General features: G+C 35.4%; 1 protein-coding gene across 3 annotated transcripts in view; it reads left to right on the top strand.

Annotated features, from left to right (window-relative positions):
• DENND4C (DENN domain containing 4C) overlaps positions 1–25,436 on the top strand; it is a 104,804-nt gene that overhangs the window by 20,827 nt on the left and 58,541 nt on the right. For all 3 annotated transcript variants that reach the window (XM_081150524.1, XM_081150526.1, XM_081150525.1), the window contains exons 2-10: positions 3,373–3,694; positions 7,839–8,091; positions 9,033–9,102; positions 10,809–10,978; positions 14,547–14,785; positions 16,282–16,348; positions 17,640–17,698; positions 18,553–18,697; positions 21,639–21,814. In XM_081150524.1, the coding sequence (XP_081006650.1) occupies positions 3,390–3,694; positions 7,839–8,091; positions 9,033–9,102; positions 10,809–10,978; positions 14,547–14,785; positions 16,282–16,348; positions 17,640–17,698; positions 18,553–18,697; positions 21,639–21,814 (1,484 nt within the window). In that variant the 5' untranslated portion in view covers positions 3,373–3,389. The remainder of the gene's footprint in view (positions 1–3,372; positions 3,695–7,838; positions 8,092–9,032; positions 9,103–10,808; positions 10,979–14,546; positions 14,786–16,281; positions 16,349–17,639; positions 17,699–18,552; positions 18,698–21,638; positions 21,815–25,436) is intronic.

Genomic DNA, 25,436 nt, shown 5'->3' on the forward strand with positions numbered 1-25,436 from the left:
TTGAAAGGAGAAGTAGACAAATTTACAATTGTAGTCAGATTTCAATACCAATCTTAATAATTGATGGAAGAAGAGGAGAGAAAATCAGCAAGGATATAGTAGACTTAAACAACACCATTAACCTGCTTGACCCGATTGATATTTGTAGAGTTCTCTGTCCAGCAACAGAACACACATTCTGCTGAAGGCTACAGGGTGTATTTATACAAGGTAGACCATATTCTTAGCCATAAAATGTCTCTAAGTATAAGAGAATTCAAGTCATACACAGTGTATTCTCTGATCACAATGTAATTAAGTTAAAAATCAATAACTGAAGATTCTTGGAAAATCCCCAAGTATAAAATTTGGAACCTGAAAAACACATTTATTTATTTGTATGTATGTATGTACATATGTATTTGTCTATTTTTAAATTCTCACCTGAAGTTATGTTTTGGGGGGAGGGAGAAACACAGACATGGAGAAATCGATGTAAGTGAGAAACACTGGTTGGTTGCCTTCTGTGCGTATCCTGATAGGGAATCGAACCTGTAATCCTTTGGTGTATGGGACACCACTCCAGCCAACTGAGCCACTTGTCCAGGGCTCTTCAAAAAGTTTATTTTTTTATTGATGTGAAGGAAGTGGGGGGGGGGGGTGGAGAAAGAAACAGAAACATTGATTTGTTGTTCCACTTATTTATGCATTCATTGGTTGATTCTTGTATGTTCCCTGACTTGATCCAACCCACAACCTTGATGTACCAAATGATGCTCTAACCAACTGAGCTACCCGGCCAGGGCTGAAAAACATATTTTTTCAGATGGAGATGAGAGTAGCCATTAAAAAGAAGAGATAACAATTATGTGATCAAATCATTGCATAGAAAATAAAACAGAAAAAACATGTAAGTGCTCAGATAGTTTGGAATAGAAGAGTCAGGAGAGCCAGGTTTGAATTCTGGCACCACCTCTAAGAGACTTAAAGCAAAGTATGTAAGCTCAAATGAAATTTTAGCAGATAGAATCCAGAAGGTAGAAAAAGGATAATAAATCATGATCAAGTAGGACTTATCTCAGGAATGCATGGTTGGTTAATAACTTGGAAATTAATGTAATTCACCATATTAAAAACTGGAAAAGGAAAAACCATGTAATTTCAGTAGATGCAGAGAGAGTGTATGATAAAATCCAACATCTATTCCTGATAAAAGTCTCAGGAATAGAAAGGAACTTCCTTAACTTGAAAAAGAGCATGTAACCTACAAGTAACATCATATTTAGTGGTAAAAGAAATAATGCTTTCCCTAGGATTAGGAATGAAACAAAGATGTCCACTCAATATCTCCCTCCCCCTTTTTTGATCAAAGAAGTGTGTATTTAAACAACCTTTCTGCAACAGCTGTACTGTTAAGGCTATAAACATAAATACAATGACAGTGGACAGTAGATAACATTATTGTTGTCATGGTAAATTGGTATATTTTTTTCAAAAGGCAAGAAAGTAACACACAACAGTAGTTACACAGGCGTTTTTATACTCTAAATTAGGAAGCTGACTCCAGGCATTTACTCTATAACTTAACAGAAGCCCAGAAGTTTAATATGGAGAAATGATTATTGATGCATTCTCTTTTTTTATTGTGGTAAAATATACATATGTAATATGTCTTTATTGATTTCATAGGAAAGGAGAGGGATAGAGAGAGAGAAACATCAGTAATGAGAGAGTCATTGATTGGCTGCCTCCTGCATGCCCCTCACTGGGGATTGAGCCCACAACCCGGGCATGTGCTCTGACTGGGAATCGAACCCCCATGGCCTGGATCCTAGGTAGATGCTCAACCGCTGAGCTACACCTGGCCGGACGGCAGTTTTTTAGAATTACATACACCTTCCAGGTGATCCAGCCATTTCACCTTAGAATTTACCAACAATAAATGAAAGCATATGTCCAGAAGGCTTGCGCATGGGTGTTTGTGACAACTTTAATAGCCCCAAACTGAAAATAACTCAAATGGTAAACATATTATGGCATATTCAGCAGTGGACTATCAGCAATAAAAAGGAATGAACTATTGATATATACAACAGGATGGGTGAATCTAAAAATAATTACGATGAGTAAAAGAAACCAGACCAAAAATGAATACATACTATAATGATTCCATGTATGTCAATTCTAGAAACCAGCCTGTAGTGACAGAAAGCAGATCACTCATCCTCTTGGTGGGGGGGAGGGAAAATGAAGGGGTACAGGAAAATTTGGGGTGTTGATGGATATGTTTACTGGTTTCACAAGTGTATTTGTGAAAACTTACCAAATTTGCACTTTAAATATGTGTATTATTATATGTAAATTATACCTCAGGAAAGTTGTTTTTGAAAAGCATGAAAATATCTAAAACCTCAGAAGCTTAATTTATTTTTAGAGGTACTGAGTTTAAAGCTAATAGAAATTTTGACTCAAAGTTCACATTCTTTAGGTTTTTACCATGCAGTACCCAAGTCTCTTAATGTGTATTTTATGTAATTTTGTCTTCTCTGGTTACAGTTTTTTATGTTCTGTCTGGTATTTATATATGAAATATTTAATGATTCCTAAACATAGTTTATATGGTGTCTACATAAAGTTTCTTAACTATAAGGGACAGACTCCTAACTGGATTAAGAGACTGGTTTAATTATATTTATTACCATTATTTTTCTTTTTTTGTGTTAGACCTTGACTAATTCATGATGAACTCTGTTTAAATGTAAAACTTAGTTATAGGAATTTTGTAACTTAAAGAGAATGATTTTTAAAATGGTCTAACTATTGTTAAGTGCATTTTGCTCAAAGGAAAGCACCATAGCCCATCTCTTGACAGTATATATATTTATTTTGTTGTTAACCCTTACCTAAGGAATTTTTTTTTATTGGTATGTAGAGAGTGCAAGGGATGGAGGGAGGGGGGTGGAGAGAGCGAGGGAGAGAGAGACAGAAACATTAATGTGAGAGGCACATGGATTGATTGCCTCCCACATGCGCTCCATCTGGGGTTGGGGGTCGAATCTGCAACCCAGGTACGTGCCTTTGACCGGAAATCGATCCGGAGACACTTCAGTGTGCAGGGTGATGCTCAAACCACTGAGCCACATATTCTTAACAGAGCCTTAGGCGTGTGAAAGGATCATAGTAGCCTTACAAATTAATTTGTGCTGCAAATTTATACTTTTTAGGAGGTAAAAGCTCACAAGATGATACTAACAGGCTTCTACAGAATGACGATTTGATTATAAATCCAGCTGGGGAGTGGGTTAGTTGCTCACTGTTAACTCAGGAGTGTTTTAATTTTAGAGAGTCAGGATAAAGTATTTTATTTAATCGATTTTTTTCCCCCTCTTCTAGGAAATATAATAGCAGCCATGATAGAAGACAAAGGACCAAGAGTGACGGACTACTTTGTTGTGGCAGGTCTCACTGATACATCTACTCTGTTGGATCAAGAAATAAATCGTTTAGATACTAAGTCAACTGGACCTAAAGCTCCAATTACAGACATTGCAGTTATTAATAAATCAGCTGGGGAAACAGTACCTGAAGGTTACACCTGTGTTGAAGCCACTCCATCAGCTCTCCAAGCAAACTTGAACTATGGAAGTCTGAAAAGCCCAGAACTTTTCCTCTGTTATAAAAGAGGGAGAGACAAGCCACCCCTTATTGACATTGGGTACCGTGACTTATTTTCTTTTGCTCTAGTGTAGGGGAAAAAATTTATTTAAGGTGCATGGGAATAGGAATTTGAAATCCCCAATAGTTCTATTATTTGTTACTTCAGGTTCAAGTATTGTAAGATATTACATAGCTCTATCCACCCTTACTGAATTTCTTTGCATTGTATTTAAATCATTAGATCAGTTTCTTTCAAAAGAATATTGAAATGAAGGCATAGAGCCTGAAATGTGATTCCCTTTCTCTTGTACTGATCAGATAAGCTTATTAATTAAACATAAAAGAACAAGAAGCTACAATAAAAGACAGTATTTTTAAAAGGAGCTACTTGGGTTATGTGATGGGTTTTTTCAAAGCCCTAAACTTATTTAACAAAGGAGTATTCCTGTTTTTAAAAATATAGTTGTGCTGTGTGATTTTTTTTAGTGCCACGAGGAGCGTATTTACAGTTTAGAAGGAGTGTAGTTGTTACGAGATATTTACTGTCTGATCCACAGCTAATGAACATTCTTTGTAAAAGCATTTTTTCCAAATGAGAATAGTTACAGTATTTTTCCATATATACATGTCATGTATTATGCTATTCTGTTTATTACAATTACCATCAGTTAGTAAAAACATACTATAGGTACTTGAGAGTATCTTGGAAAGTATTTGAGGTCAGCTTGCCCATTTATACAAAACATCCTGTTGGAATTTTGATGGTGTTTGGATTTAGTCTGTAGATCTATTTGGGGAGTATTGCCATCATAGCAATACTGTTTTCCAGCCTCTGAACATGATTGGTCTTTCTATTTATTTAGGTGTTTTTTAATTTCTTTCACAATGTTTTGCGGCTTTTAGCCTTTCACCTCCTTGATTAATTTTATTCCTAAGTATTTTATTGTTTTTGATTCTGCTCTAAATGGGACTGTTTTCTTAATGTCTTTTTTGGATTGTTCATTCCTGGTATATAGAAACACAGCTGAATTTTAACTTTATATGTTAATCTTGTACTCTGCATGTTTGCTGAATATATTAGCTCTAATCACTTTCATGTGCATTTTAAAAATAATAGGATCATGTCCTCTGCAAATAGAGATAGTTTTATTTCTCCCTTTGCAGTGTGCTTTATTTGCCCCTCTTGTTTTATTGCTCTGGCTAGAACTTAGATAGAGCACGATGTTGAATAGCAGTGCTGAAAGCAGGCATTCTTGTCTTCCTCCTGATCTTATGGGAAAGCTTTCAGTCTTTCACTGTTGAATATGGTGTTAGCTGTGGGCTCTTCATAAATGCCATTTATCATGTTAAGGAAGGTTCCCTTTATTCTTGTTTTTATGAGAGAGTTTTATCATGAAAATGTGTTGGATTTTGCTAAATGCCTTTTCTTTGTTGATTGAGACAATCGTGGATTTTTTCTTCATTCTGTTAATGTGATGTATTACATCAATTGATTTTCTTATCTCTCTCTGAATGTCTTTTTATGTAACCATAATACCACATCTCAAAACAATGATTAATTTCTTAGCATCATCAGATAAAGATTTCCCCGATGGTTCCATGAATTTTTTTTAATAATTTTATTATTATTTTAAAAATATATCTTTATTGATTTCAGAGAGAGGAAAGGAGAGGGGGAGAGAGAGAGAGATGGAAACATCAATGATGAGAGAGTTACTGATCCGCTGCCTCCTGCACGCCCCCCACTGGGGATTGAGCTCACAACCCGGGCATGTACCCTGACCGGGAATCAAACCTTGATCTTCTGGATCCTAGGTCGACTCTCAACTGCTGAGCCACGCCCGGCTGGGCTCCATGAGTTATTTTTAAGCAGTTGGTTGCTGGTTATTCTTTTGATAGCTGTTCAGGTGCTACTAAGGAAGGTAACAAGCTGCTGCCTTTTACTGCCACTTGTTCTGTTCATCGCCCCCTCCAGTGTTGCAGTAGAGCTCTGGTGAAAGTATACTAAGGCCCTCATTATATTTGAATTTCTAGTGCCAAAGGATGATTTGTCCTTATCTTACTTAACCTTTAAGCAGCACCCGTTTAAGTCCTTTAGTATCACCCACCCTGTTTAGCTTCCATCAATTTCCTTCAAGTCAATGCAATTAGGATGGTGGTCATACAACTTTGTAGGATCATTGGTTACAGGAGCCAGGTTAGAGAGGGTTGAGAAATGATTGGCACTCGGAGTAATAGAGGTTTCTTTTTGAAAGCTTGACTTTAAGAAAAAGAGAAGATAGTTATGGGCCTTGCTATTCAAGGTGTGGCCCATGGACCCATATTGTCCATAGGGCTTGGGAGCATGTTAGATATTCAGAATCTAAAGCACTACCCAGATTTACTGCATCAGAATCTGCATTTTAGCAAAATTCTCAGAAGCAGCACTTTAGGACGCTTGGGGTGAGGGGAGGCTGGGTAAAAGGCTCAGGGGATAAATAACTTTGAACATCTTTATATTGAAAGAAAGAAACCAATGGAGAAGGAAGAGCTGATATTTAGGAGTAAGAGGAGATATTTGATAGAACAAAATTATGAAACAGACTAAAGGGATACTATCAACAGCGTATGTGGTTGGACTAGCCTTTAGTGGGAGGAGCTTTCCTTTGAGAAGGGGAGAGGAGGCTAAGATGGGCAAACGCCAGTTGCTGGTTAGGGCGGAGTGGTTCAGGACAGGTGATGGGTTTACCCTCAGGTTTAAACATTGTCTCTGTGCTTGTCTTAAGATAGGTAATATCCATAGAAGGACAGCTGCAGGATAAAGTTTTGATAATATCCATGTCAGTTGAAGGGAAACCAGCCAGGGACTTAGGTGCGGCCCTTACCGTTCCCTCTTTAGCCATCCTTTAAAGGCCGTCTTTTCACACCCTCCTCTCCACCCCCGCCATACAGTCATAATTGAAAGGATGTGAATCTCTGAAGGATTGTTGTTGCTTGTGGTTCAGTGGCACAACTTAAAAATAAAATAATGATTTAGATAATTATACTTAGGTGTTTTCAGGTTGCAAGTAGCTCTTTCGTATACATATTGCAGTTCCCTAAGGCGTCCAGTTTCTTTTAAATATTTTACTGATCCAGGTTTGCTAGAATGTATGGTTTTCTTTTAACTAATCATGATGGTAAATATTTCTTTCCAGATCAAATAATTGTTAATATCTGGTGACTTAAATGTTCTGACCTGTCTCTCCCACTTCCCCCCACCCTTAAGCACATTGGTGAGGTTTGGAAAACCTATTAGCCACTATAAGATGAGCACCTACCTCATTTAAATATGAAACACAGTTGTCCAACTTTTGACCTTTTTGACTGATTTGTAAACTGAGATAAGGTATTTACAAAAATAATAGTTCTTTTCTGGAAAGTATGTTGTTACAATAAGTAAGATCTGGTATTCCCTCATAATGTTAAATATGCTATAAAGTATAATTTAACAGGGTAATATATTTTTGTATGTCAGATATATTAAGATAAAGAATCAGACTACTATCCAAAGTTCTTACCTTCCTCCATTGATCAGATTCATTGACCTTCAAATGAGTAGTTTTCTCCAGCACTTTTTAAAAAAATATACATCTTTATTGATTTCAGAGAGAGGAAGGGAGAGAGAGAGAGAGAGAGATGGAAACATCAATGATGAGAGAGTCATTGATCGGCTGCCTCCTGCACTCCCCCCCCCCCCCCCCCCCCCCGACTGGGGATTGAGTCCGCAACCCGGGCATGTGCCCTGACCAGGAATCGAACCTTGATCTTCTGGATCATAGGTCGATGCTCAACTGCTGAGCCATGCCGGCTGGGCTGAGGGTAAAATTTTGACAGGAATTATGAAGGAAAATTTTGTGAAAATATCTGAATACTTGTTCTCTAGGAATTGACCTGAGCATGTTTGTAGTGCTGCCCTTTCCTTGTTTCATATGTTTCTTGTAATAACCAATGAAAACTCAAGTTCTTTGATCCTATTTACACTTCTTAAAAGTATATTCTAGCTGTTGAAATAATAGTAAAGAGACGTATAATTCCCAAAATAATAGTTTTGTTTTTGGTTAGCAATTAAGATTTGGGAAACAATAGATAGAGACCAATTTTTTTTTTTTCCCCCCAAGAAAAGAACCGACATTAACCTGAAATTTATTTACTTATCTATTTCTTCCCTCCCTGCCATGCAGAGTTCTATATGAAGGGAAAGAGAGGCTTATTGCAGGATGTGAAGTGATCCAAGCCACACCCTATGGTCGCTGTGCCAATGTCAACAACAGTTCAACTACTTCACAAAGAATCTTTATCACTTATCGAAGGGATTCTCCAGTTCGACCCCAGAATTCCTTGGCTGTAACTGATATATGTGTTATTGTAACCAGTAAAGGTGAAACCCCTCCTCATACTTTCTGCAAAGTTGACAAAAACTTAAATTGTGGAATGGTAAGAATCAAGTTTCATTATTAGTTTGATACTTTATAAAAAGGATAATTTTTGGATTCCTGTTGATTATTGGGCATATAATTTACTGTGTATTTTCATGGTTTTTATTATTTTTAGCTCTAATTTTTATGATTCATAATAATTTTGAAAATCCTTAGCTATCTGATGCTTTAGAATAATTTCACCCAGCAAATAGATACTTAAAGTCAGGAATTCTTTTGGGGGGGGGGGTAGGAGGTACATGCTAATACTGCTTTTGTTACGCTAATATAGAGGTTTTATTAACTTTTGGGTTTCAGTGTTTTTTTGGAGAGGGTTTTAAGGACAACTGCAGGGAGACTGGGTGGGGACTCCCTTATATGTATTTATTTGAAATATTTATAGACTTATTTTTTAAAAGGGCTCTCATGAAGAAGAAAATTGAACATATACATTTGATTTATAGTTTTATGAGACTAAAGTTTACTATTGGGTCAGATTTATTTTGAAAAATATGTTTACATCAAACTAATATTAGCTTAAAGGTGGTATAGGCAGAGATGTCTAATGCACCCATGGCTATTAGTCAGGACAGGTTTGCCTCTGGAGGTAATGACTTTAGAGCACCCCAGTGACCCCAGTCTTTCCTTGTTCAGACTCTGGTACCCACTCCACTTTTGTTCTGTCTCTTTCAAATATAGACATTTCTGGATAACTACAGAATTCTGAACTTTTTGAAACTGTCTTCAAGTCAGTTTGATATTTGTGGCGATGTTATTTTACTTTTTTCCTAGTGTTCTCAACTTCATGTTTTGCTATATTTTATACTTTATAGTCTGTTTTGCTAAACATGTGTTTTAAATAGACTCCCTGATTAAATAATCAGAATCTTTAGAAGACATAAAACAAAATGAAAATTTTTTCTCTTTTGTCTTTTTTTAAACCTAATTTATATTTTACAGTGGGGCTCCAGTGTGTTTCTGTGTTATAAGAAGTCTGTACCTGCTTCTAATTCAATAGCATATAAAGCTGGTAAGTAAATTTAAAAAAATTGCCTGTATTACTGTAGTTACTGTTGTGCATTAACATTTGGTTAGGAGAGGCAGTGTGTGCTCCCTTATGTAGTTTGTGGAATTGATCTATTAATAAACAGAATTATCTATAATTTTAGCATGTAAAGGCATAAGTTTTCTTAAGTACATTACACATTACAGGATATGTTAATATTGTCTCCCCCACCCCCAAAAGTGTTAATTAAATAGAAACTTTCATCCCAAGCAAGCATTTGTGGAATAAACATGCAGGCTTTTAGTCTACACTAATAGATTTAACAATTAAGTAGAACCCTACTTACTCTCTGATCTTTTATATTTTGGCAATCAGAAAGCTGTCAAACTGCATCTTTACTTCTTATATTTCCTTCTCTTATCTCTGTGTGTCTGATTTGAAACCACATGTTACTTGCCATGAAAGGTGGACTTGCTTCCTTTCTCCCTTGTTGCAAAGAATCAGCTATATGGAGGAGAGGAGGGCCTGAGAAACTTTTCTGCCATGAAGTGTTTGAGAAATCTATCGCCACATTCTTACTGCACAGTAAAGTGTCAAGGGCTGTAAAGATTTAAGTGTGACCTCTTCATCCCGCTGGTATGGTGGGATAAAAACTGAAAATACAGGTATGCTCCAGTTGTAAATAGAAGAGAAATACTGGAATACTTTTTTGTGAAAACAAACTGTGTCAAATACTTTTTGATCATGCAGTTTTTGTAATCAAGTTTCACTTCAAAGAACTTAGGCAAATTTATATCTGAAAAATGTTGATTGTCCTCATAAAGACATTCATACTAATGAATTAAACCATTTAATTTATAATATAAAAATTACAAATTCAGTATCATTTTAAAATGTGATACTGTTCACTTTGCTGTAATGTGTTGATTGTATGTGATTTTCCTAAAATACATTTTTTTTTGGTGGGGAGAGAGTGCCACTTTACAAAAAGCCTTACAGAAACAAGCTTTGTGAAAGTATTCAGGTATTTTATATAAAACATATTTTGGAATACAGAGTTTTGAAGACTGAATTTGGACTCAAAAATCTGCTACTGATTTTCACTTGTTTATCTTGGATGTGGTCTGTTAGAGGCTAATGAACTAATGACATGTAGTTACTTTATTATGAAGGAGCTATGTTATGCTTCTCAGAGTACCCCCCCCCCCCACTTCCTTGGTCTCACATACTCTGTACTCAGTCACAAAGGATTTTCTGTCTCATTTACTTTTCATGTTGCATGCCTTTTACACTGCTTCTCAAGATGAGCTTAGAGGCTGTGATAATTTCTGTTTCCTTGGAGTTACTTTATAATATTTGTCCCTTCCTTGAATTTTTTATAGAAGACTAACTGAAATAGTTCGTAAATTTTCCTGTGCTTTTTACCATTCCTATAAAATGTTGGTTGTATGTAGAAGAAAATACATTAAGATTTGTGATCCTGTTGAGTAGAGTTTTAAGTAGTATATTTAATACATTTTATGAACTAAAAGTCCATAGGTCAAAAAAATAAACAGTATATTTTGTTAATTTATTTTAATTTCTGATATGGCAAGAGAAAAATTGATTTTGAAATTTCACGCATAAATATTTCGATGAAATTTGCTATTAAGATATAATAATGTATCACATATACTTTATGGAAAAGTAACTATTTAGAAAAATTTATCATTGTCTCCTCTCTCCAAAAGGTTTAATTTTTAGATATCCGGAAGATGATTATGAGTCATTTCCACTTTCAGAATCTGTACCTCTCTTCTGCCTTCCTATGGGAGCTACTATTGAATGTTGGGATCCCCAAACCAAATATCCACTTCCAGTTTTTTCAACTTTTGTCCTGACAGGTTCTTCTGCTGAAAAGGTACATATATTTTCTCTTGTATTTAACCTATTTTGTTTATGTTTTAATTCTGTAAAATGGTTAATATGACTTAAGTTTTATTTGAATGTTAGGATTATTTGGACAGAATACCAGAATTATTTTGGTTTAAATTTGTACTGTAATGCCCAAGATGAAAGGTCAACCTGAAAATTGGTATCAGGATGTTGATACCCCTGGAGCCTCTACAGAAGCAAATATAAAAGTCTTTCTGGACACCCCCAAAACTCAGGCTTTAAAATGAAACTATAGTAAAAGTTAGAAGACATAGTTACCATAGGAAGAATCAACGAGACTTGTAATACTAAGCTGGATTAGACCTTGAAGATATTGAAGTGAAAGAATAACAATATGAAGGATATTATAAATTGAATATATAATTGAAATGATTCAAGACCTAAAAGAGGGGCTCAAAGCATCAAGGAAAGAGTAGGATATTTTGAAAAATGAATAAACAGATTAGAAAAGAATTAAATGCCTAGGAATGAAAAATATGTTTTTAAAATTGAATTCAGTGAATGGTTTAAGTAGCAGAGAAGACATACATGAAAGGAGAATTAATAAAGTGGAAGATGAGTCACTTCAAATGCAGCACAGAAAACATAAAGCATAAAAGGAGTTTAAATATGTACAGGGTAGAATCAGAAGGACCAATAGGTATTTAATGAAGTCCAGAAGGAGATACCGGAGAAGGTGGAGGCAGCATATATAATGAGCTAATTGGTTAGTTGAGAGTTTTCCAGGGTTGATGAAAAATTGAATCTGTAGATTGAAGGTATACTCTGAACCTCCAGTAGGAAAAAAGTAAAAATATAAAACCACCTCTTTTTATATAGGAAGCACCAAGACAAAAATCAGTAGAAAGAAGAGACATTTACTTTCATAGGGACAACTATTAGATTGGCTAATTTCTCAACAACAACGAAGGTCCTAAGAAAAATAATATATTAATATGGAGTAAGTAAAAATAGTTCAAACAGCATGCAGAAAGCACTAGCCATAAAAGAAAAGGTAAATAGTACACTTCTTTGGAGTTAAGAACATCTGTTTATTCAAAGACATCATTAAGAAAGTGAAAAGGCAGGCCCAAGCTGAGAGAAAATAATGTGGTACATGTATTCAAGATCGGTCTCATCGAAAATAGATAGAGAACTTCTACATTATTATCAAGGAAAAGAAGCAACCCTGTCCGCAGTGATTATATGCCTAAGCATATCCCAGGAAGTATGAATGTATATATCTTCCAAAAACATGTATACACTTTATTTGTAATAGTCAAAAATTGAAAACATGTATAAAGCAGTAATAATGACATGGACTGATAATTTAAAATAAAAGGATATCAGAAATAAATACTATTAGAAATTAAAAAATAAATAAAACTACAGATATAGTAGAAATTTAAAATTGAAAATTTTCTTAAGAAGTTTGATAAAATATGCAATTTTATTGAAAATTATAACTAACCAGAGCTGACTCTTGTGGCTCAAACAAAATACATTGGTGGCCTTATTCTACAGGCTACAAGTTTACAACCACTGTATTAAAGATAATGAAAGTTAAGATCCAGCACAGTATCTGGAACATAGTAAAAAACTCACTGAGTGAAGGCTAACTATATTAACTGGATTGCTTACAACTAAGCTAACTCTTTAGCTTAATAATCATTTAACCAATTCTCTTATTTGAAAACAATAAATATAAATGAAAATTTTAAGATCTTCGAAAACTTGAGTTACCAGATTTGATCACTAGAGAACAACAATACCGCATAGAGATGCTTGTTAAAAAACCTCTGAGATCACTTTGAAATAATTTATCTGGGAGTGTTGTATCTGTAAAGACAAGGGTTAATGTGATATATATTACTAAATAGTTATAAGATTTGTATAAGTACTACTATCTGGTTTGAGAACTTTTTTATCACCCTAAACAGAAGCTCCCTTTACCCCACCCCGAGTCCCTGGTAACCTCTATTCTACTTTTTGTCTCTATGAATTTGCCTATTCTAGGTAGCTCATATAAATAGAATAATATATTATTTGTCCGTTTGTGTCGGTCTCATTTCATTTATCATAATGTTTTCCATGTTGCTGTATCTATCAGAATTTTATTTATTTTTAAGGATGAATAACATTCCATCATACTGTATTTTGTTTATCCATTCATCTGTTGATGGACATTTGGGTTGTTCCCTTTGGGTATTGTGAATATTGCTGTTATGAACATCGGTGTATACATGTCTTTTTGAGTCCCTGTTTTGAATTCTTTTGGGTATACAGGTTTCCCCTACTCCAAATCTTTTGCAAGACAAAATGGTGTAAAGTGAAGAAACAGTTATAATTAATTTATATGGAAAAAATTTTGAGCATTCCCAAATCTCCAAAATAACCTACCAAACCATACCAAATATCACATAAAACCTAAAATAACACTAACGTATAGTAAAAGCAGGAATCATATGATAAATACACACCAGGTTTTGTACACCCATCAGTCTACTCAAGCACTTGACTTGCCATTTTATCCATTACTGGATTCCAACTAAAGGAGACCACTTTGTTACTAACAGAACCAATAGTAATTTTGGCAGCTTTCAAGATTCTTTCTGCCAGGCCAGGCGTGGCTCAGTGGTTGAGCATTGACCTAGGATCCAGGAGATCGTGGTTCAATTCCTGGTCAGGGCACATACCTGGGTTGTGGGCTTGATCCTGTGTGGGGCCTGTGGGAGGCAGCCGATCAGCGACTCTCATCATTGATGTTTCTCTCTCCCTCTCCCTTCCTCTCTCTGAAATCAGTAAATATATATTTAAAAAAAAATTTCTCTCTTCGTGTAAATAGTACAAACAGTGGACTAGGCGAGCTCAATACATGTAGGGTGTCTTCAGTATTCAGTAGTTCATGATCAAAACGCTTAATTACGTCACTTTATGTTAAGCATAACACCCTTATGATCTCTCTCAGGCTTTTCTGATATCTTAGGACACATCTTGCTAACAGAAGCACAAAATGAATTGAGATAGAGCATAGATGTTCACCGACATAGTTTTTAAAGTACGGGGTCTTGATGTGGAGATGCTGAGTGTGGTTCCCTGGAAAGGAGCTTGGTGATACCACTCTCGCTGCTGGAATGCATACTGCCTCTATAATGCTGGCTGCCAAACAAATGCTGAATGCTATTTTCCCTTTCGCCTTTTTTTGTAAAAGTGAAAATACCTTTTGCATTTATTTCTGTTAGGGTAAACAGGTGCTAATGTAGGTCTTTTGTAAAAGCGAAGTGGCATAATGTGAACTTTCAAAAACAGGGAATACTTGTATACCCAGGAGTGGACTTCCTGTGTCACCGGTAATTCTTTATTTAACGTTTGGAGCTGTCAGACTGTTTTCCATGGCAGCCACACCATTTTATATGCCCATCAGCAATGTTGAGATTTTTCTTTTCACTTATCTGTCATGAATTCTAAGCAGATATTTCTGTGCAATAAGAGAAAAAGAGAAATTACTAAGAAAACACCCTCAAATCTTATAATGGAATTCTTTTGCTCTGTAGGTGTATGGAGCTGCCATCCAGTTTTATGAGCCTTATGCTTGGGAACTTCTAACAGAGAAACAGCTTATGCAGCTGGGCCTGCTGACGCCTGTGGAGAGAAAAAGGGTCTCCAAATCCATCAATTCAAACAAATGCATTTGTTTACTCTCACACTGGCCTTTTTTTGAAGCTTTTAGAAAATTTCTCATGTTTATCTACAAACTCTCTGTGTCTGGACCACATCCTCTCCCCATTGAAAAGTATGTATAATGATTGAGGAGGTGCCTGCTGGGAGACTGTGTGCATGCGCGCATGCGTGGATGTGTATTTATTTCGTTCTTTACCTGACTTGAAGTAGCCAAGTCGGAAGGAGAGTCACAGTCCGCCTGCTTTTTACTTGCTTTCTTTTCACTGGAACCGTTGGCTGTGAATCTGAAGCTGAGGCGAGGTGGATGCGGGTGACCAAATAACCTTTTGAGAACTCAGCTGAGGAAGGAACTTGTGTGTGTTGTGTTGTGTGTGCTTCCTATTCATTCTATAATAACCAAGAGAAAAATAGCAGTTGATACACACATATATTCACACCCAACCATACAAGTGGCCATTCCAGAATCTAACTACAAAACATCTCTAAACTTCTCTAGAAATTTATTGATGTTAAAAGTGAGGTTTTGGTTTTAACATTGACAGAATTCTACATGTTTTCCCTTTGATTTATAATTCCCTTTGTCTTGGAAATTTTCTGTAAGCAAGAAAAATATATGTGGAGTCTCTGTCTTTTCAAAATCACATCTTTTCTGACTTCTAGTGGCACATTGACTTTTGTGTGTTATAGGAAATAATCTATGTATCCTACTAATAAACCAAGAGATGTCAAGAGCTTGATGGAAATGTGTAGCAGATAGAGTACCAGCAAAACATACTAGTTTAGTGGATAAGTTGGGGGCAATTATTTGTAGGTTTTAAAATAATGCTGTTCAAAATCACATTTAAAAAATAGTAAGGTACTGTACATAAACTTATCACAACTTGGTATAGAAATATGGTTTCAACTTTCTGACTGTACTGGAATGCCAATCTAATGGTTCATAATTCTAGATTTAACTTTCAGCTGTCAGATTAACTTAAAATTGTATGAATTAAAATGTGAGTGACAAGCTAGCAACTTTTTGAAAAACTTAAGTTTCTAAAAGTATTTGAAAATAAAATCAGTGTATTGATCAATATTTTTTCTCAGTTGAAGTAATACTTTGCATTTTAGTGGCCTCTAAGATCTCAAAACTTTGGAGAAAGTTACGAAGCATTATTTATAGGTGGAAAAACAGAGAGGGTAAGTGGTTTGCCCAAAGTTATAGTAAAAGAATTATATTAAATTTATATTTAATTAATAGATAATTATTAGGATTAAATTCTATATTCATTTTAATTTATTATATCAGAGTTAGTTGGTCCCCATATTGGCACTGATAACCAAGGCAATAAAAATTTGCTGCTTTCATGAAAATCATATTCATGTTGCTCTTATTTCCTGGCAATAATAGGGTATAATATGGACTTTAAATCAGGAAATAACATGCATTTCAGAAGTTTAGTAGAATGACTACATTTACTTACATTAACTAAATTAATTTAGGATAAGCTTTAGGTAAAAGTGGCTTTGTCATATTTGGGATGATATAGAATGATATTTAAGATTTTTAAAAATCTATAAAGCATTTTAGAAAAGTAATTATCTTTATTTCCAACTTTTTTCTAGGCACATTTCACATTTCATGCAAAACATCCCTTTTCCTTCACCACAAAGACCAAGAATCCTTGTACAGGTAATTTAAAAAGCATATATTTGAGAGGAGTCTTGCATATGTTCATTATAGTCATTGCAGAGTGGGGGTTCTGTGGTTCTTTATGCATTCATAAAGTCCTTGAATTTCCTGTATTTTATGTCTTTACTGAACTTCCTTTGTAGTGGTTTTTTTGAATTTTGGGTGTACAGAATTGGAATAATTATAATTCTTGGTTCATGACACTATCAACATTGGCCCATGTATAGATTTTATGTAGCTGATTTTCATAACTTAAAACCCAGAATTATGTTATGGGCATGCTTTTAATATAGGGGTGACTAATATTAAATATGAAATGAGTTATGGTTGGAGGGTGAAAGTGAAATAGTCTGTAATAGTGCTTTTCAAACTACTTGTGTTAAAGGACTAGTTTCTTTTTATTTCCAATCAGTGGCAGACCTACGTAAGTATACAAATTGTGACATATGGAACTTACTGTGTGAGATCTGTGTAGAAGTGAACAGATCTATACCCCGTCCAAAGCCATGAGTTCACTGATCACGCTGGATGAGCGGGCAGTGACAAATTGCCATAAAAGTTTCTTAATGGCTTGCTCTCCATTTATATACTGTCTCTTCCTGGAACCATAACAGTTGTAGATTGGCACTTTGAGTAGCACTTATCAATAGAGGAAAATAATTTTAAATTTTTTTCTAAGATGTTGTCAGCATTATATGTGTTATGGTAGCATTAAGTCAAATATTAATCTTGAATGTACTTCAGTTCAGCAAGTATTAGTATGTATTAAGTAACTTACAACTGGTTACCAGCATGTAGAGTAAATAAATTTGAGGCATTTATTTATTTATTTATTAAAAATATATCTTTATCGATTTCAGAGACAGGAAGGGAGAGGGAGAGAAAAATAGAAACATCAATGATGAGAGAGTCATTGATTGGCTGCAGCCCGCAACTGGGGCATGTGCCCTGACTGGGAATTGAACCCCGATCGCCTGGATCCTAGGTCGACGCTCAACCTCTGAGCCATGCCTGGCTGGGCAAATTTGAGGCTTTTAAAAAGCAGTTATTTCATAATTTTTAAATGACTACATTTTAACCAAATAACTGAATCAAAATTCAGTTGAGTTAATAGTTCAGTTAAAAACTAATACAGTACTTCTGAGTAAATGCAGCTGTTGTTTTATATCTTAGTACATGTTTCCAAAACTGTTGTGTTAGTCTGCATAGAAAAACATTTTTTATTTTATCCTTGATCTAAATGTTTAGGTTTCAAAATTAGCTTGGTTAATTTATCTTCTTTTTTTTTAAGCTATCAGTCCATGATGCGCTAATATTATCACAGCCAGTTTCCACACCTTTACCACTAAGGTAAATAATGCCATCTAAAATGTCATATTTATTCATTTGGAGCAGAATGCTTTAAAACATTGTAGCGTTTAGGTTAAAAAAGTGCTATTTTTACAAACTATGTAAGGATAGCGTTAATGTTTCTAACTTTGATATCTGGATGCATGGTGGGCCCTTTTTAAGAATAGCATACTTAAGAGAGTTGCAAGATTAGATGTAAGGAATATCTTCCTTTTCTTCTCATCTCCCCTCCCCATATTCAGTTTATAACTGAACATTCAAGGGGAACTGATTTAAACCTCCTAAAATGTCTTAAGCCTCTTAGCTTCTCCTCATCTGCATCACTAGTCCAGGCCAGCAGGATCTCTCTCCTGGACTACTTAAGTACCTCTTAATTGATACTCTTTGGCTCTTTTCTTCCTTTAGTTCTTTATTCATACTGCAGCCAGTGTGTTCTTTTGAGAATGCAAACATAATGGTTTCACTTTTATTTCGGCACAATCTCTTGCTATTTTCACCCCTTCTCTTACTATGCTTTAGTCACAATAGGTTTATTTCAGTTTCTTGAATCTGACAATCCTTTGTATATGTTCTTCTCTCCCAACTCCCAAGCCCCTGCCTCCATTCTTTTGAGCTCTACCCATAAGGTTCATCTTCAGGAGTATCTTTCCTGATGAACACACCTTTGTTACCAAGGGATGAGTTTGAATCATCCTGTTAGACCGTGTCATTAGATTTGCTATTTTTTAGTGATAACTAAACCAGAACTTGAAATCAACACTAGATTCTCGCTCTGTTAATGTCTAGGAAATAAGCAAAGCTTAACATGTTTTAGCAAAATAGTTCATATTCATCTCTTTTTTCTCTTTTTCTAGTGGAGCCAACTTTAGCACCTTGTTAATGAATCTGGGTCCTGAGAATTGTGCAACACTGCTGCTCTTTGTTTTACTTGAGAGTAAGATTCTGCTACATTCTCTGAGGCCAGCTGTGTTGACTGGAGTAGCTGAAGCTGTTGTAGCTGTAAGTATAGAATTTTTCCTTTTAGCACAGAATTACTGACAGAATTTTTACTCTAAAGGTAAAGTTCCTTCAATGAAAGCAATTTCGGAATTACCAGTATAAATTTAACATAAAAACAGGGTGGCAAAGAGAAACTTTCTCTATTTGAGAGAAACTTTCAAATTCTAATTTTTCATATTTTAGAGTCTTTCAGAGAATCTATATGGTTACATAATAATAAAACTTGTGAATGAATGTATTAAATGAGAGGCTCTGGCCAATTTCAGTTGCCCTAATATTAATGGAAATAAATTACACAGTTACTCTCTCCCAATTTTAACTTTTAATCTTTGTAAGGCCAATAACATATAGGAAATTCTAAGTGATTTTGAAGTAGGATAATGTACACATGTTCAGTAGCATGGAGTAAGCACCGAATTAATACTTGTTAGATCAACAAGTGGGATATGTCTCCGAGATCTTAATCTGGTCTGAGAAATGCTGCAAGGACTGAAAACCGTGATAACATGTGAGATGGTTTATGGGAAGCAAGGAACTTTGATATATACATACTAATTTTTCAAGCCTCCACAGTTGCATGTGAAAGAAGGCATTATAACATGAAAATATTTGTTAATGAACTGACCAGTTTTAGAAAGTTCCCACTCATATATTCCTTCCTATAAAAACATTAGTGTTCATCCCTGCCCTTTTGTCAGAATCTTTGGGGCCCAGTCGCTTGATTGATTTCAGCAATATAGTTCAAGAACAGGTGGAAAAGTTGCAACATGAAGTTGGGAATTTTATGAAAAACGCAAGATTGCCTGGAATTTATGTCAGTGGTGTTGGAGAGCTCCTGGTATTGCATGCAGTACCTGGTAAATGAGCACTTGGCAATTAAGCAGTTTGAAGAAGAGGAAATTGAAAAGAATGGTGAGAGGACAAATTCTTCAAAAGGAGAATGATTTGAACACCAAAGAATGTAAAAGAATTAATGGAGCCTGTAGCAGAATTAATGAAACAAATGAGTATTTTTGTAACAGTGACCCTATTTATGGTTACACTAAGTCCAAGGTGAAGACAAGGGTGTCATATTTTGCTGTCAGATAGTTTTGTACCAAAATTTCTTCTGTAGTTGCAGGTATAATGTTGAACAGAAGATAGTTTGCACTGAAGGAAATTTGAAATCCTTGCAAGTTTCCTGTGCTAGTGGCTCTGTGCCTCTGTTATCTGACCTCATTTTCTACCTCTCTCCCCCTTGATCACTCTTCTCCAGCCACACTGGATTCCTTGCTTCTCCTGAAGCAGAGTCGGCAGGCCCTGTACTTTAAAGCCTTTGCTCTAGCTGTTCCTTCTCTTTTAAGCACTCTTCCAGATATCTCCTTGGCTCAATCTCTCCCTCACCACCTTTAGGTTTTTGTTCAGTTGTCACTTTCTTAAGGAGACCTACCGTGTTTGGCCTATTTAATAATACAACTTATTTTCCTTATCTTCTGAACTCTAATCCTCTTCACTTGGCTCTACTTTTTCATTTTCCTATAGCACTTAGCAGTTCCTGACATGGCCTATATTTCATTTATGATGTCTTCTGTTTATTTACTGGCTCTTCCTGCTAGACAAGGTGTTGGCAAGCTATGACCCACGAGTCAAATCCTGCCTGCCACCTGTTTTTGTAAAGTTTCACTGGAACATACGCCATTTATTTATGTATTACCCATGACTGCTTTCGTGCATGAAGACAGAGTTAAGTATTTGTGACTAACAATATGGCTCACAAGTCCTACAACATTTCCTGTCTTTTATAGAAGAAGTTTGCTGACCCTTATGCTAGACCATATACCTCATGAGGGCAGGGATCTTTGTTTTATTCATTGTTGTGCTCCATCATCTAGAACAGTGCTTGGGGCATATTAAGTGCTCAGATATTTGATGAGTAAAAATAAATGAAGATAAAATCCCATTCTGAAGAACCATGTGGAATAACTGGCAGAGGTAGTAAATGCTATAGGCATTTCTTTGGGGTAGGGGATGATGGATAAGATAAGAATTGAACTAGACCTTGAAAGACAGCAAGAATTTCTATAGTAGAAGAAAAATTTTATCATCAGTGATTAAAAATTTAATATTAGCTGATTATCAAAATTTTCATCTGGAGGCTTAGTTAAAAATATCTTTAAAAACACACAAGAATATGTGATACAATTAAGGTAGAGCTTCGTAAAGGAAACCTGGTAAAGATTCTTAAGGTATGTTTTATTTTTTATTTATTGTTGACACTATTACACATGTCCCCCCTCCTCCCCCCTTTACCCACCTTACCCAGGCCCTACCCCACCTCCCCCTCTGGCCATCACCACACAGTTGTCTGTGCTCGTGGTCTATGTATATATGTTCTTCAGCTAATCTTTTCATCCTCATTTTTAAGATGTCAAGCTTCACTGGAGTTGGGTCATTTTATGTTTATATGAGTGATTAGGAATTTTTTTAATTGAAATTTTTAATCAACTATTACCATTCTCAAGGGAATCATTTTAATATTTTTGATTCCTTGGTGCTCTTAGTTGGATTTTAGTCAGGGGTTATTTTGAGACTTAATAGATGGATGAAATGCATGAGATTTAAATACCATGAGTTTGTTTGATAATTTTTTAGACAATTTTCTACTTTCACTTTTTCCATGGAACCGAATGTGAGTTTTGTATAGACATTAGAAGAATTAACAGGCAAAGAGCTGTTAGCATTTTTATTGTGCTTGTGATCATTGTCATGCTTAAAGGTTTTAATTACATTGGCTCATAGTGTTGCTTAATAATGTTTTGTAGTCAGTTTTTGGAATGAATGTTTAAGGTAAAAGAAACTAGACTTAACTGCTTTTTAATGGTCCCTTTTAGTAATATTACTTAATTACACAATTTTATTGCAAATTTCAAATTTGGCTAATTTTTAAAAACTTTTTCCCCAGATGATCTTTCCATTTCAGTGGCAATGCCCATATATTCCCCTCTGTCCTCTCTCACTGGCGGCAGTGCTTAGTGCACCTTTACCATTTATAGTTGGAGTTGACTCAAGGTATTTTGATCTTCATGACCCACCACAAGATGTTGTTTGCATTGACTTGGATACAAACATGTTATATGTGTAAGTTGATTCTTTTTATATTACCTGCCATTTATATTTTTCCTCATATGTAGTTACAGCTCATTGAAAGCGTCTAGAAATATACTATTTTTAAAAGTTGTTAATTAGTCTTCATCAGTGAATCTCAACCAGAGCAAAGTATCAGAATCCTGGAAAGTTGTGTGGTTTGGAAAAGAACATCATCTACATTATACTAGTTTATATTTGGATACTAATGTTAATGGGAGGAATAGATATTTATGTTTATTAAAAGAGAATATGGATTTTTCAGAAAAGGTTAAACACTGCTTTCAGAACTCAAGAATTGATATATTTTCTAGGTTTCAAAATCCATGTGTAAGCTTTTAAAAAATGGGTTTACTTGTTTGAGTTTAGTCACAATGTAGGGTATACTATGTCATTTCATTTGTTGTCAAGATTTAAATTTTATAAGGATGTATTTTATTGCAAAGAAATTGATATTAAAAATCCGTCATAGTTTGCCCTGGCTGGGTGACCCAGTTGATTGGAGCATTGTCCCATACACCAAAAGGTTGTGGGTTTGATTCTTAGGACATATACATAGGTTGCGGGTTCCATCCCGGGTTGGGGCATGTATGGGAAGCAACCAGTCGATGTTTCTCTCTCCCCGCCCCAAAATCAATAAAAACCCCCCATATTCTCGGATGAAGATTTTAAAAAATTAGTCATAGTTTGTGTTTACTGAAGGTAACAAATACGTACAACAGTGGTATAACTAGGGATCCAGAGAGTAGTGTACCACATTAATAAAGGAGACAACTCTGAAGAATGCTTATAAGCAAACCACTCCATACTCCCCCCAACCCCCAAATGTAAGAGGATTGTAAGTGTTGAAAATTTTCTCATGTTGGTGCCAACTTCCAGGTCTTGGAGTACTTACTCTACACTGTTTGAGATTAGCAGAAAGTGAAGAGTAAGAACTTTGGGTGAGACTTCAGTGGTCACAGCAATAGAATTGGTTGGGAAAATATTCCAAAGTGAACCAAAGGAATAACTTAAGGAAGGAAGAGAGCATTTGCTATAACTTTAAAAATAATTTTGAAATGGATCCTCTATTGTATTTTGAAATTATAATTGTAGTAGCTCTTTACTAGGTATATGTAGATTTACTTGGAGCCTAGAAATAATAAACCACTTGTATGTACTAAATATATATATTTTTAAACATTTTTTTATTGATGTCAGAGGAAGGAAGAGGGAGAAAGAGATAAAAACATCAATGATGAGAGAGTCATTGATCGGGCATACCCTACTAGGGATGGAGCCCGAAACCCCGGGCATGCACCCTGACCAGGAATTGAACAGTGATCTCCTGGTTCATAGGTCGACAGTCAGCCACTGAGCCACATTGGCTGGGCTAAGTATTTCTTACAGCAACATTTTGTTGATTTTTAGCTGCTGCGCCTGAAAAACAATTATTTCAGGGTTGTATACATTGTGGTGCTTTTGGAAATGATTATTTATGAAGTTGTAATTCAGATGTTTACCTTATTTTATTTACTATTCTGAATAAAATATTATGGAGATTTTTAATTTGGCCAGTTTTAAATAACTTCTATAAAATTTTTATTGATTAAAACATTGTTTTTAGCTCGGCCGGGCATGGCTCAGCGATTGAGCATTGACTTAGGATCCAGGCATTCGGGGTTCGATTCCTGGTCAGGGCACATGCCCGGGGTGCGGGCTTGATCCCCCCAGTCAGGGGCGTGCAGGAGGCAGCCGATCGATGACTCTCTCATCATTGATGTTTCTATCTCTCTCTCCCTCTCCTTTTCTCTCTCTGAAATCAATAAAGATGTATTTTAAAAAAACAAAACAAAAAAAACCCATGATTTTTAAAAATAGCTTTGAGCCCTAGCTGGTTTGGCTCAGTGGTTAGAGCGTCGGCCCACAGACTGAAGGGTCTCAGGTTAGATACCTTGGTTGCAGGTTTGATCCCTAGCCCAGGTTGGGGCATGTGCAGGAGGCAACTAGTCAATGTGTCTCTCTCACATCAGTGTTTTTTTCTCTCTCTCTCTCTTCCTTCCACTTTCTGAAAAAGTAATGGAAAAATATCCTCTGGTGAGGATTAAAAATAAAAAAACAAAAAAAACTTTGAATTCTTTACTCAGTTGTGCTTCAAGAATTATGAAGTATTCTAGATACCCAAGAATTATAGAGGATAATGTAAATAACTCCCATGTATCTACTATGCAGATTAAAAAATAGAATATTACCAATAAATATGAAACCCCTGGGTAGTCCTCTGGGATGGGGGAATTGCATCATCTTGGATTTGGTGTTTATTATACTTGGCATTCTTTATGAGGTTTATCCATGCTGATACATGTAGCTGTACTTCAGTTTCAGTGTTTATCTGTGTTGATGGATGTTTAGTTTATACCTAGATTTTTGCAATTATGAACAAGGCTGCTCTGATCATTATTGTGCACATTTCTCTTGAGTTCATGGGAAAGAATTCCTCTGAAGCATGTGCCTTGAAGAGCCAATGTTTGTTGGTAGGCTTTGCTGATACCATAGCACTCTTCCAAGTTTACTCCTTTTCAGCAGCGATGAGAGTTCTGTTTGTTTCATATTTTTGCCCCAATACTTGTTATGGTCAGAATTTAAAATTTCTGCCCATTTGATGGTAATGGGATCTCACTGTGGCTTTAATGCACATTTCCCTAATTAGTTGCAAATAGGGCATTTAAATTTCTTATTGCCCTTTGGTTGTCCTCTCCTGTTAATTGGATTTTCCTCCTTTTTGGTAAATTTTCCCGTTTGGTTGTTTGTCTTTTTCTTTTGATTTGTGTAAATTTGTTATATAATCCGGAGTTAATTCTTGGTTTGTTATATGTGTTGTAAGTAGCTTCTCCCATACTGACTTTTTATTCTATTGTGTCTTTTGATGAACAGGTTATTTTAATTGATCAAATTTATCAGTTTCTTTTATGGATTGCTATTTTTGGTTCTTGTACAGGAAATCCTCTGCTTGAGGTCATGAAATACTATCTTGGATATTCTTAAAGTGGTAAGGGTCTGCCTTTCTCATGTAGGTCTTTAATTCGGCTAAACTTGATATTAGTGTATGATGTGAGGTAGTGATACCATGTTATTTATTTTTTTCATGTGGATAAACAGTGGTCACATAGCACTGTTTATTGAATAGTGAGTTCATCTCTTCCCCACTGGTCTTCAGCGTCAACACTATTACATATCAGTTTCCACATTAGCGTGGATATCTATTCATGCTTATTAATTCTGTTCCTTTGTTTTGTTTTAGTCTCTTGCCAATATAACACTATCTTAATGACTTTAAAATTAAGTTGTATACAGCATGGATGAACCTTGAAAACATCATACTAAAAGACCTTATATGATCCCATTTATATGAACTATCCAGGGCAAATCTATGGGCATAGAAAATAGGTTGGTTGAGATGGGAGGATGGGGGAATTGGAGGTTAATGACTAAGGGAATACAGTTTCTTTTTGAGGTGATGCAAATATTCTAAAATTGATGTGGTGGTTACACAACTCTGAATATATGAAAACCCATCAAATTGTACATTTCAGGTAGGTGAATTGTATGATATGTGAATTACATCTTAATAACATTG

The sequence above is a fragment of the Miniopterus schreibersii genome (assembly GCF_964146895.1).
Source record: "Miniopterus schreibersii genome assembly, chromosome: 11".
Taxonomy (NCBI): domain Eukaryota; kingdom Metazoa; phylum Chordata; class Mammalia; order Chiroptera; family Miniopteridae; genus Miniopterus; species Miniopterus schreibersii.